General features: G+C 35.5%; 1 protein-coding gene across 1 annotated transcript in view; it reads right to left on the bottom strand.

Annotated features, from left to right (window-relative positions):
* The window catches only part of TNFRSF11B (TNF receptor superfamily member 11b), a 47,099-nt gene that overhangs the window by 10,207 nt on the left and 23,109 nt on the right, over window positions 1–13,783 (bottom strand). Inside the window, exon 2 of the mRNA XM_074266559.1 lies at window positions 2,475–2,844. Coding sequence (XP_074122660.1) covers window positions 2,475–2,844 — 370 coding nt within the window. The remainder of the gene's footprint in view (window positions 1–2,474; window positions 2,845–13,783) is intronic.

Raw genomic sequence — 13,783 nt, 5'->3', positions numbered from 1 at the left:
TTTAGCAGCTATTTTTGTGATAGCAAGGAATTCCCCATCAATTGGGGAATGGCTGAATAATTAGGGTGTATGAATATAATGAAATGTTATTGTGCTATCAGAAATTATGAGTAAGCTGATTTCACAAAAGCCTGGAAAGACTTGCAGGAACTGATGTTGAGTGAAGTGAGCAGGACCTGGAAAACATTTACACAGCAACAGCAAGATTACATGATGGTCAACTATGATAAAATTGGCTCTTCTCAGCAATACAATGATCCAAGACAATTTCAATAGACTTAGGATGGAAAATGCAATCCATATCCAGAGAGAGAATTATGGAGACATAATGAGGATTGAAGTATACTATTTTCACTTTTTAAAAATTTGCTTTTTCTTTTTCATGTTTTTTTTTCCTTTTTTCTCAGTTTTCTTTCACAACATGACAAATATAGAAATACTTAAAAATGATTGTACATGTATAAGCTATATACAGAAGTATAGGAAAGGAAAGGAAGGGAGGAAGAAAAAATCTGGAACTCAAAATTTCACAAGAATGAATGTTGAAAAATATCTTTACATTAATTTGCAAAAATAAAATAACTATTGAGAAAAAGAATAACACTGTCCAAAAAAAATTATGTGATTGTGGTATACTGATTCTACAGGGACAGAAGTAGCATAGACCAATAAATAGTGTAGTGGATAGGGTGCTAGAATCAAGGAGAACTCAGTTTAATCATCTACAAAATAGGAATAATAATAACACCTACCTCTAGGCTGAATTTGAACTCAGGTCTTCCTTATGGATAGAGTACCAAGCCTACAGTTAGGAAGACTCATCATGAGTTCAGATTTAGCTTCAGATATTTATTTACTAGCTGTCTGACCCTAGGCAAGTTACTTAATCCTGTTTGCCTCAGTTTTCTCATGAGTATAATAAACTGGAGAAGGAAATGACAAACCACTTCAGTCTCTGCCAAGGAAACCCCAAAAGGGGTCACAGAGAGTCAGGTATGACTAAAAAAAAACAACTAAAAGCTTACTGACTCCAGGTCCAGCATTGGCTGAATATCATCTATCTCTCATTTTTACTTAATAGTGATGTGATCTTAGACATATCTCCATTAAATTTTATTGATCTTAGTTGGACTAGATAATTTCTGAAGGTTAAACATAATTCTAAAATACTATGATTTTCTGAAATATTCCAAATTTTCTAATATGTATGAGCTATGTTGGAATTTCATAAATGTAGTAAGCAAAAAATTAACTTGTTGAAGGATTCCATAATATTTGATTCAAACAGATGTTCTCGAAATATAGGATAAAAGAAATAGGGTTAGAACCTGTGGTTTAATTAATGTAGGAAATTCCAAGGTGAGGAAATTCCCTCTACCAATACAAGTGGATATTTTTGTAATTTTCAGTCTTGCAGAGGTATCAAACATTGTTCAGTAGGCCATGCCATCAGCAACACTCCTAAGTATGTGTAAGTGGAGAACAGAGGTGGGAGGGATGTGTGAAGGGGTAGATAAAATAACAAAATAAATTAAGATATGATAAAACAGGGATAATGTTAATATGTGGCTTTCTAAGTCAATTATGTGGCCTGCAAGGATCCTTACATACAATTTAGTGGTCTCCATTTCTACTTGAGGTTGATGCTACTGGCCTAGAGCACTGAAAAGTTCCATAACTTGCCTGGGGAACCTAGCCAATGTGTGTCAGATGAATCTAGCTCTGTCTGCAAGGGCACTTCTCTAACCATTATACCACACTGTTATTCAGATTGATTTGATTTTTCAAAGAAACACTTTGTTTATAGATAAGCATTTATGCTTGAGTTTAACAAATTGTTTCATCTAAAAAGAAGAATAAAACTATTGAAGATACATTGCTCTAGCCTTTATCCTTTTCAGACACACACTACATGTTTGAATTCCCTGCCAAAGGAAGAACCGGCTTTCTTTTTAATAATAAAAATATGCACTCCCAAACGGCTCTCATTTTTTGACATAATTTATTATAACTGTGCATTGTTACAGCTCTAGTGCCTCATTAATATTGGTATAATTACTCTCTTGGTATCAATTAACATTTCTGATGTTTGTCAAAAAGCACTGTAGCTTGAAGCAGCCAGCTTTCAAATAAAAAACGAAGTATTTATCAGGTATAAACAGTGTAACCCAGAGTGGGATCCTTTGAAAAAAGGGCAATTCATCATGTTTCTCATTAGAGGGCAATTTGCTACATTTGAGACTTGTCACTAAATTGCATTTTAGTACCACAGGATTCCTTAGAGAACTGCTCTTTTGGCAACAGTCCATGGCAGAGGTATAGCCCAAAAAGCTTCTGCCATCCATTGTCTTTGCAGTTTGCTATCCTGTAATGTCATCAGAACAAGTTTGTTTCTTTATCTTTCACTCTGGTGATACTCCCATACTATGTACAACATTAATTAATTTTGCTGAGGATGGAAATCAGCCACCTACCTGCTTGTACTACACCAAATCCTGGGGGACAGCTGGTATGTCGTAGACAAAACTCCAGTTCCAGATACCGTCCTTCCACACATTCACATACACGGTTGTGAGTGCTGTTGCACTCCTGTTTCACATATTGCAGCTCTTTGCACATTCCACTGCAGTATAGACACTCCTCGTTAAAATGCCAGCTATTGGTATAGTAGTGATGGGGGCAGGGTTCACACTGGGTCTTTCTCCTTGTTGTACAATGCTGTTTCAGGTAAGTGCCTGGGGGACATTGGTCACACAACAGCTGACGAGATGTTTCAGGGTCATAATGAAGGTATTTTGGAGGAAAGGTTTCCTGGGTGGTCCACTTAACTGAGATGTCCAAGAACTAGAATGAGGGAAGGAAATGAATGTAGTTAAGCATCAAAGTTTGATTTTTCTTCTGTGTCAGTACCACTTTGGATCAAATTTCCCCACCTCAGCCTAGTGCTTAGTTCCATACCTCAAGGGGCTGAAATCTCCTTAAGGTTATACATGTGTATGAATATGACCTAGATGTATGAATAGGGAGTTCAGAAGACAATCCCTTCATTTTTCAGATAAGGAAAGTGAGGTTTAAAAAATGATCATTTCTCTCCTATATTAAGTCAATTATTGAATTATGATGAAAATTTTTTTCCCTTCCTTTCCTCATATAGAAACCAGTCCCTGTAGATTATTAAGGCGGTCTTTAAAGTACAGGGTTCATAATGAGATGAACTCAGATCTATTGAAAAGGTAAAGAAATTTTAGTTTAGGTGAATTAATGGATTCTTCCCTATTGTGTTTTATTCACACAGGTATGGGTAGAAGCATATTCCCCTTTTTGTCTAGACTACCCTACATGGAGTGATTTGGATATCAATAAATCTCTTTGACCAAGAGTGAGTAATCAGAAACACATTACCCAGACCCTCTAGAATAAGCTCATCTCTTATAATATTCATACTCTTGTAACTTTCTAACCAATCAGAGCTGATTGCTAATTTTAGGAGAAAGCTTTTCCAAGGGCATTAAAGTTCTGAGTGAGTTCTATGAGGGGTCTTTGATACTCAAGAATGTCACTGACCCTTTTGTTAATTATATACTAGCATGATTAATAATATAATTATTTACTCAGAAACTATATCTCTTTAACTTTTTATATATCAAAGGCCCATAGGGATTAAGTGACTCACACAAAATAAGATTAATAAATTTAACCTAAGTTGGTTTTCCCCATACCACACATTACATCTTCATGACTATAACGTTGCATTTCCTTACTTGATGGTCTCTATGAGTTTCTGTGCCTTTACAATTTGATTACTTGGTGGCCAATCATTTGTTGATGGGCTTTTCCAAAGTGGGATGTTTGGTCTCCAACAAGAGATATTATTTATTTTATTGCTAGGCTTGTACTTAGAACTCATGAAGCTGAGGAGGATCTTCCAAGGCCTTTTACTAAACTAGCATTTTTGATAACCAAAGATCACCTCCACAGCATGATGAGGTAACTAGGTAACATAAGGAACAGCATACTGGACTAGGAAATCAGAAATTTTTGTTTAAATTCTGCTTTGAACACTATCTATGCAGTCTTGGAAAAGTCATTTAACTTTCCTCGGCATCAATTTTTTCATCCATAAAATGGATTTAGTAACAACATTTACCTCATAGAGTTATTATGAAGATAAGGCAATTTAACAATTACAGAGCATATTACAAATCTTAAAGTGCTTGATATGCAACACACACATATGGTATAGTATTTAAATGTAGATGCTTGTTAATCTCCATGCATTTTGTTTTATGTATTTAAAAACATTATTTTGAGGAGTGCAAAGGTTTCAGCAAGCTTCCAAAGAGGACTATGACACAAAAATGGTCAAGAATTCCTGCCTCAAGGGATTATCATGTAGCATGCCAAACACTGATTTTCCCAACATATAATGAACATGGAGACAACAGCAAAATTTAGAGCATTATGATGGAAGCTTGCTTCTAGTCTGGACTTGCCTTGGACAGGTTAATTGTTCCTTTAGTTCTTCATTTTCTCCTCTACAAAATAAGGGGTTTGACTTAGATGATTGTTTAAGGCTCCTTCTAATTCCTACTGACAACAGCTCTATGATTGCAAATAAGTAAATTAGCATTTGCAATTTGTACAAACAATGGGACAGTTGAATTTAGGAATGGGGAAGAAAGTTAGAGTCGAGGAAGAAAGTTAGAGTCAGGCAAAAAGTGTATGTTTCTGCAGTCAGAACCATGCACAAAATCATCATCTCCAATGATGGGGAGGAGGAGATGAGAATCTACAACAATCAAAAGATATTTGTTAAGAGCCAACTATGTACACTACACATACTAGACAATGGCGATATAAAGACAAAAAACGAGTTCTGATCTCATGAGGCTTACTTTCTACTTTCTACCAGGGTGGAGAGAATTGGGAGAGAAGGAGATGATGGAGAGGTAATAGAGAGATACAAAGAAACAGACCAACATAGAGAGAGAGACAGACAGATAGAGACAGAGAAACAGAGAGAGACAGAGAGACAGAGAGGGACAAAGAAAGAAAGGTAGAGACAAGGATATGGAGACAGAGACAGAGAAAGAATAATGTCTGTACAGATAAGTACATTTCAAGCATATATAAAGTAATTTCAAGAAGAGAAAGCATTAACAACTGGTGGACTGGCAAAGGTTTGCTATAAAAGTTAGTCCTGAATTGTTTGACAGAAGGTAGGAATTTTAAGAGTCAGTGGTAGAGGAGTGACCATTTACAAAGACATGGAGGTGAGAGATGGAATATCTCATAACTGATTCAAGTCAACAAGTATTTATTAAGCACCTGCTATGTTCCAGAGAATGAGCTAAAGGCTGGTGCTCCCAAGAAAAACAAAACACAGTTACTTTTCTCAAGGAGCTCACAGTCTAATGACTGCAAGTTAGTAGCAGTGCATAATTTAATGACGACTGTAATGGAAACTGTTGAGCTGGGAGAGAATGAGTTTGCTTAGGAGATGGAGACTGTGTGACAGAAGTTGGACGGGGTGGGGTGGGAGGAAGTTGATGATAGGTTCCGTGAAACTTCCTGTGAATAACAACTACAATTCAAATCAGTCAGCCTTATGGTTATGACAATGTATATAAGAAAATAAACTAAAGACCCAGGTTTGAAATCAGACAACATTTTTTTCCCTTAATAAATTTAAAAAGATCTTCCAGGAAGCACTGGCATTGTTATTTATTTAAATGATAGAAGATGTGCATTTTGGTTAAAGGATACAGATATTAACTGTTTTTAAAGTTCAGGGAAGCAAAATGCTAAAATATATCATTATTTTTCCAACCTCATATACTAGTCTGCTGAATCTCAAAATCTCACTGACATTACAATGTGACATCTATCCAAAAAGATAGTATGGGACGAAATTATAAGCATGCTCATAAACATGCAGATGCTTCCAACTGAGTAACTTCATTCTTTTCTTACTAGAAGACCACAAATTCCAAAATTCCAAAAAAGAAAGGTTGCCATTATTTGGAAAGGGTCTGCTATCAGATGCCTGACAATTTACCTAATTTTTCTTTAGTTTGACATCTTCATAGAATTCTGTATCATCAATGAACGTCACGACCACTTTCACATCAGAACCTTGGACTCTGCCCCTTCTTGTCTAGATTTTTCCTTCATCACACTTTTAGTCTATTTCTATGTCATCCTACCACACATATTATTTATTTATTTATTTATTTTTCCTGAGGCTGGGGTTAAGTGACTTGCCCTGGGTCACACAGCTAGGAAGTGTTAAGTTCTGAGACCAGATTTGAACTCAGGTCCTCCTGACTTCATGGCTGGTGCTCTATCCACTGTACCACCTAGCTGCCCCCTTACCACACATATTATTATTCTCATCCATTTCCAGTTTTTCTCTATGAGTTTCCTTCCCACATTTGAATGTAAGCTTCTTCAGACAGGCATTTTCTTGCTTGCCTCTATTTGTATCCTCACAGCAAAGTGCTTGATATATAGTAAACTTGTAAATGTTTAACAGTCTCACCCTCCCTCCTTCTTTTCCTCTGTTCCTCCTACCTTAAGGTGTTGAGGTTACTCTAAGTTCTAAAAAGGGGTGAAATGTACTTTATATTTTGTGTGTGTGTGTGTGTGTGTGAGTGTGTGTATGTGTAGACATTTGTATTGTTAAGGAGCGCCCTGAATTTGCATTTTTGAGTTGCTATATTTTCCAGAAATACCAGATGCAGAGCATATAAGCAGCCTTGAATTTGTCAAGGACAAAGCCCTTCCCTACTCCCAAGCTGACATAATTTGTAGTTTGCACTCCAAGCTGGATTCCTTGTGTCTTCTTGGGAGGTAGGACAGGCACCAGCCAGGCTGTGCCAGGCTGGAATAATGGTGTTGCATCTGGGGTCTTTTGCAGATAAGCAGACCATTCTATCTTCATAACTTAACTCTTCCCAAGAGAAAAAAAAGAATGTCCTCCTTGTTCCTCCCCTCTGGAAGAATTTTTGTCCTTTTCTTTACTGCACCTGTCCCCTCCCATGTCACACTCCTTCCTGGTATCTCTTCCTTCCTTTGGCCTGCTATCATAAAAATGCAAACTTCAGTGTGAATTGTGAAGTCTTTTGGTTCCATATGATGTCCATTTCTCCCTGCTTTCCCATAAGTTTTGTGACATTGTGCTTACCTGTTGACATTTCTTATGTAACATCTTTATTATGTAAGTTCCTTGTGACTAGGCCTTTTTTATAGTCATTGTTATATAGTAGGTCCTTAACAAATGCTTGTTGATATAGTGACTATCAATCACTAAGTCTGGGAAGTTATGATCTATATTATTTGAATATTGAAAGTTGGGGAAAGGACAACATAAACTAATTGATAAAACAGGGGACTGGACTAAAAAGGACTTAATTATCCCTCAGGCATTACTTAAATCTTGTGACATGACCTCTGATAGAACATAATTTCCTTTTGTATCTTAATTGCATTCTCTTTTCTTCAACATAGATAACCTTGGCCATTAGAGAATTCACGTTTGAAAAACTATTGCCATTTCATTAAGGAATAGTATTATATAAAGAATTATCTATACTCTCTAACTTGGGTCAGAGTACTAAAATTAGGTTTGAAAGACTGACATTCCCAGTTCTTCTCCTTCTTTTTTTTTTTTCCTTGAGGCTGGAGTTAAGTGACTTGCCCCCAGGGTCACATAGCTAGGAAGTGTTAAGTGTCTGAGACCAAATTTGAACTCTGGTCCTCCTGAATTCAAGGCTGATGCTCTATCCATTGCGCCACCTAGCTACCCCAACATTCCCAGTTCTAATTGATTTTGGGGTAAGTTAAAATTTTAGCAAAGAAGCAAAAGAAAATAATAATTCTCATTTCTGTGGAGCAATTTATAAATCACAATTGAACCTTGTTTAAGTTGTTAAACTAGGGAAAAGGGGAAAAAGCACCATGTCAAAGTGTCACTGTAACATAATCCCTACCCAACCCTAAACACTATGTATCAATGTGAAAGTGAGGTATGATTAGGGGAATGTGGCATGTAGTTGGTAAAACACAATTGGATTGGCTTACATTTTTTCTGTTTTTGATTTTTTTTTTCCAAAATGGATTTTCTATCTAATTTAAAGGCTAGCAAGTAAAAAGAAGAAAGCAATACAGGAAAGAAGGAAGAAAGGAAGGAAGGAAGGAAGGAAGGAAGGAAGGAAGGAAGGAAGGAAGGAAGGAAGGAAGGAAGGAAGGAAGGAAGGAAGGAAGGAAAGGAGGGAGAAAAGGGAGGAAGAGAAAGAAAAGAAAGAAAGAAAGAAAAAGAAAGAAGAAAGAAAGAAAGAAAGAAAGAAAGAAAGAAAGAAAGAAAGAAAGAAAGAAAGAAAGAAAGAAAGAAAGAAAGAAAGAAAGAAAGAAAGAAAGAAAGAAAGAAAGAAAGAAAGAAAGAAAGAAAGAAAGGAAGAAAGAAAGGAAGAAAGAAAGAAAGAAAGAAAGAAAGAAAAGAAAGAAAGAAAGAAAGAAAGAAAGAAAGAAAGAAAGAAAGAAAGAAAGAAAGAAAGAAAGAAAGAAAGAAAGGAAGGAAGGAAGGAAGGAAGGAAGGAAGGAAGGAAGGAAGGAAGGAAGAAAAGAGGAAGAAAGGAGGAAAAGAGAAGGAGAGGAAGGAATACAAAAAGGAAAGGAAGAAGGAAGAGAAAAAGGGAGCAAGGGAAGAAAGGAGGAAGGAAGAAGGAGGAGAGAAAGGGTAGAAGGAAGAAGAGTTCTGGGATTGCCTTAGACTTTTCAATTAACACAGGAGAAGATATCAGGGCATTAAAAGTGAAGGGGAGAAGAAACAACTAAAATTCTAACTTGGTCAGGATCTCTTAGAACCAATTATAATCTTTGGAAAGACTTTATGAGGATATTCACAATTACCCTCTTTGATTCTAAGGGCCGCTATTACTCAGAGTAGTTCTTTTGGGCTCAATGAAGTTGGGAAAGTCAAAAAATTTATTCTATTTTTATTGTATTTTAAATTATTCTATTTTATTAAATTAAATTATTCTATTTTAAATCTAGAGTTCCTTGAAGCTACTTTATAATTCTAAAATACTCTGTAGCAGGTATCTTCTGTAAAATAGGATCCATTCTTCACCAGCTGCCTACTTTCCTTCTCTCCCATACTGCCCTAACCCACATGGGAATAGAGGGCTGTGCCCTCTTTTTCTCTGCTACTCTCAAAGATTCTTTTATAAATGATCCAGTGATCACAATTGAGATCAGTTTAAAAAAAGTTTAAGGGTCCCTTGTTTAGCAAAATGATTGAGTACTGGACATACAAATAGCAATTTGATAATTGACCAATTAGATATGTATTAGACATTTTAGTGCCCTTTTGTGACTTTTAAATAGATTCTAAGCCTTTTAAAAAGGCAATCTAGACACAAGAGTGCCAAAATCGGTCAATTCTAGTTGCAACTTAAAAACTTGCAGCTGAATACAGAGGGAAGGAAGGAGCACTTAATTAAGTGCTTACCACGTGCGGGCACCATACTAAGCACTTTATAGTTATCTCATTTGATTCTCACCACAATCCTAGATAGCAGGCGATGCTGTCCCCCTTTACAGTTGAGAAAACTGAGACAGGGAGAATTTAAATGATTTGCCAAGTGTCAGAAAGTTAAGTATTTGAGACAAAATTTGAGCTCAGGTCTTTCTGACTCCAGGCCCAGTGCTCTGTGTACCATGGGACGACTTAGCTGGCTCTCTAAGTGGTATTCTGAGTTTAAGGCAGTCCATCAGAGTATAAAAACAAAGTAATAATGGAGACAATTATAAGGCCTCCCCAAAGTTTAGAATTCGTTATTAGTTTTTGACCAAACCAGAATTCTCACTGCTTCTTCCTAACACTTCACTTCCACTTCTCTGAAATAACTTACTTTGACTACATTGAAAGAACTAAGGAAGTCTCAAAACACAAAATGAATACAGAGTACTTTTTATCCTGTTGCCTTTCTAGTATACTGGAAGCTGAAAGTAGTTAGAAGCTATACTTTCTCCCTGTTTGTTTCCTTTAAAGAAGGAGGAGTTGAAAGCAGATGGGGCATTCTTTTTTGCTGTCCTTACCCTTCCTAACAATTACCAGATACTGCTGGATATCTCCGTGGTCTTCACCATATGGTACTATTTAAGTACAATCTGTCATTGACTGTAGGTTCTATAAAACTTGTTATTACAAGGATTTATCCTATGTAATTCAACATTGTTAAGGACTGGTTACTCCTGAAACCATATTGGGGAAGTTAGGTGTCAATCAACCTCTTCTACTGAAAAGTTGAGAAAACTCCATGATTATAGTCTAAGTATATTAAATGATTATAACTTTGTTAGTTCGTAATCATATCAGAGAAGAGTTTTTTAAGACAGTTACATGTAATTACCTATAAAGGATAATCTGCAAATTACTCCACTGGCTGATATCACTTTACAAACTTGCCATTAATATATTCTATCCAAATTGTACTATAATATACCAAAGTACCACAATCCCACTTACTATTTGTTAATTTGCTCAGCATAAAATGACATTTATCTCTTCACCATTCACTGTTAAGCTCTTAGAAAAAAAACAGTCTTTACTCATTTCTTCCATTTCTCACTACCCACTTCTTACCTACTCTCTTTTGATTTTGTTTTCATGCTCTACTCAATTATAACTTCTATCTCTAAGGGAATAAGGATTTATTTACCAAGTCTATTGGCCTCTTTTCAGACAAAATTTCCTTGGTCTTTTTGCATTTAATATTCTTTAAGACTAACGACCAGGTCTCCCTTCTTGATGCTTTCTTCTTTTGCCTTCCTTGGTAAACTTCTATCTTCATTTCCTTGTCTTGACTGATTCTTTTTGTTCTCTTTTATTAGTTTCCCTTTCTTCTCTAAGTATGGACTCTTGTTCTATACTATCTTTTTTTTTTCTCTCTCTTTGCCTTGGGAAGCTCATCCACTCATCCATTCCCATGACTTCAATTACAAGTTCCATTCAGATGACTCCCAAATTTATATCTCCATAGGTAGGTTCTCCCCTAAGTTCTGATCCCTTCTATTAAACCGTCTTCAACAGTTGACATTTTCATTCATCTTCAATACCCAGATCATTGGAATTTTCATTATGAAATTGTTCCTAATTGAAGTTATTTATCAGACTACTTGGATCTCTTCCATGTATTTAATCAGTTTATAATTTATAGTAAAATAGTTTGTCAAGGCTGGACTGCTTCAGGTTGCTTACAAAGTCAACAAACAGTGAGCACAATAACATCTTATATTTTTTATATTTTCTAATTAGGAGTACAATGTTGAAATGTGAAAGACTTAGGCTGCCTTACATAAGTGAAGAATCTTGTTTTCTCTTCTAATATTCTTGTTGGAAATGTTTTTGATGCATATGTAGCTTATTCTACTAAAAATTATACATATTGGAAAAGTACAGAGATTTCTGATTGGTGATGTTTTTTCAATTGCTCTTTTAGCAGGGAAGTAGATAGTGATAAGCCCCCAAACTTATCATCTTTGATATCTTCATTCCCTTTATCTATCTTTAAAAGTCATTCCTCAATATGCCCCAGAAATTATATCACATTTGGCACAGGCCTCTTCTGTGTATCAGCTGTTTTTCCTTTCTTTGTTCATTTCAATTTCATTTCTATCTTTTCAATAAGCACATACAGGATTATATTGCTAGAGTCCAAATGTGATGGTTCCACTGTTCTTAATCATGAATAGATTTTAAAAATTTTATTATAAAAATATTTGCAGATCATTTCTATCTTTTTTCATTTCTGTATTGTCATTCTAGTTTAATCTTTAAATGTTCTCTGGATGACTTTGCTTGGTTAGTTTTCTTGCTGATAAATCTTCAAACTTCAAGCTTTTTGTTGTTCATTGCTCCCCTGTGTTTTAATGACATGATATAAAAAAGGAAGGTATCTCCTTTTTTTCTTCTACCCTGCTATCATTGCTGCAGAATTGTAAGTGGATCTGCATGGAGCTGAGGTCATTATAATTATAGATCTAGTGATAAAAAGCAGATGATAGATGGATAAAAGGTGGATAAAAGGATGGATAGATAGATGAATAGGTAGATGGATATAGATACACCTGTGAGACATACACATATATACATATATACATATATGCATATATACACATACACACACATTGCTCATATGGTGCTAGTCTAGCTTTTGAACATCCATGGCTACTTCCACATTTCAATGTACCATCATAGTGCAACATTAAGAAAGAATTGGGCACAGATAATATAAAATATTTTAACTACCTGAATGAAATGAACTGCCCCCTGTATTCCTTTTCTGCATTTAATGGCATGTTTTCACAGGCCCAATTCAACCTACCTAACATTTATTTGTCACCAATTAATGTTGTTGGTCAGGATACACCTACGTGTTTTAAAAATATCAGTTAGTGTTGGATATATTATAAATTGAGTTTCTGTTCTTGATTTTAAAAATTTCCACTTTAGTAAAAATACAGAACACTGTGTGGTTGAATTACACATTTGAGTCTCTATCTCTGGTTAGCTGAGATAACCACACAAAATTTCTGATGAATAGAACCAGTGAGAGTCTAAAACATGATGGAAAAAAGATTAATACAGCCTTTTATCTCAATTTTCTGTTGCTCTCTTTCAAGTCCTTTCCAGGATTTTTCTCTTTCTCTTCACAGAAGCACTAAGCTCAAACACTGAAGTCACTTTTGTTCTAATACAATTATACATTGGAAATTGACACAAGATGATTTAATGGCTTCCCTAGAAATGCAATTAAAATGATGCTATGAAACAGATAATCTGTGTACTTTTCATTTATACATTGCTTTTAAAGCCAGATTTGAGGCTTAAATGAAAATATTAGTATCAAATATGTTCCCAGAAATCCTCCTAATTAGATGAGATCATAGGACCATAATACCAATAATGGAAGGGACTTAAGAGACTATGTAGTCAGATCTACCTCAATTTGCAGTTGAGAAAATTGAGGTTGAGGGAATTTTATTGACATACCCCCAAGGAACACAGACAGTAGGTACCAGAAATGGTACCTCCTACCCCAGCCCTACTGTGTAACACGAATATTTTATATTTAGCATATACTTGATTATTGTTTGTCAAATTAAAAGGAATAACCTCTGAATACCTAGGACACTCACAACCTCTATCTTTTCTGCTTTTTCATTATTTCTAACTCTTTACCTTATTTTGTCATTACTAATTCTTTTTCTTTTTAAATCTAAAAGTGCAGAATGGACATTGTCCTTCTTCAATTCAATAAATTTCAGCAACTCTCTACAGCCCACAGCAAAACCAAACCAAAGCAAACCAAAAGACAAAATCCCCCAAAATAAACCAAACCCCTCTAATTGGCATTTAAAACCCTTCAAAATATGGCTTCTACTCTTTTCCCCCAGATGTTTTTAATATCATTCTCCCTCACAGAGGCCCATGTTTCAGTCAAGGTGGTCTAGTGGCCTTCCATGACTGGAATGGTCTAACTCTTCACTTTTCCTTTCAAAATAGCTGTTCCCTTCAAGACTTGGTTCAGGGGCTATCTGCTATACATGGCATTTGCTAATACCCTTCCTCCCAAATGTTAATACTCTTATACTCTAAAATTGCCTTGAGTACACATAGCTTGTATATGTTTTGTACTTATCTTCTGACTTTTTATATAGTAGAATGTAAGCTCCTTGAGGACAGGGATTAATTTCCTTCTCTTTATTCTCACACCTA

This window comes from Sminthopsis crassicaudata, chromosome 1, assembly GCF_048593235.1.
Source record: "Sminthopsis crassicaudata isolate SCR6 chromosome 1, ASM4859323v1, whole genome shotgun sequence".
Taxonomy (NCBI): Eukaryota; Metazoa; Chordata; class Mammalia; order Dasyuromorphia; family Dasyuridae; genus Sminthopsis; species Sminthopsis crassicaudata.
This window is presented reverse-complemented; position numbering and strand designations above follow the sequence as displayed.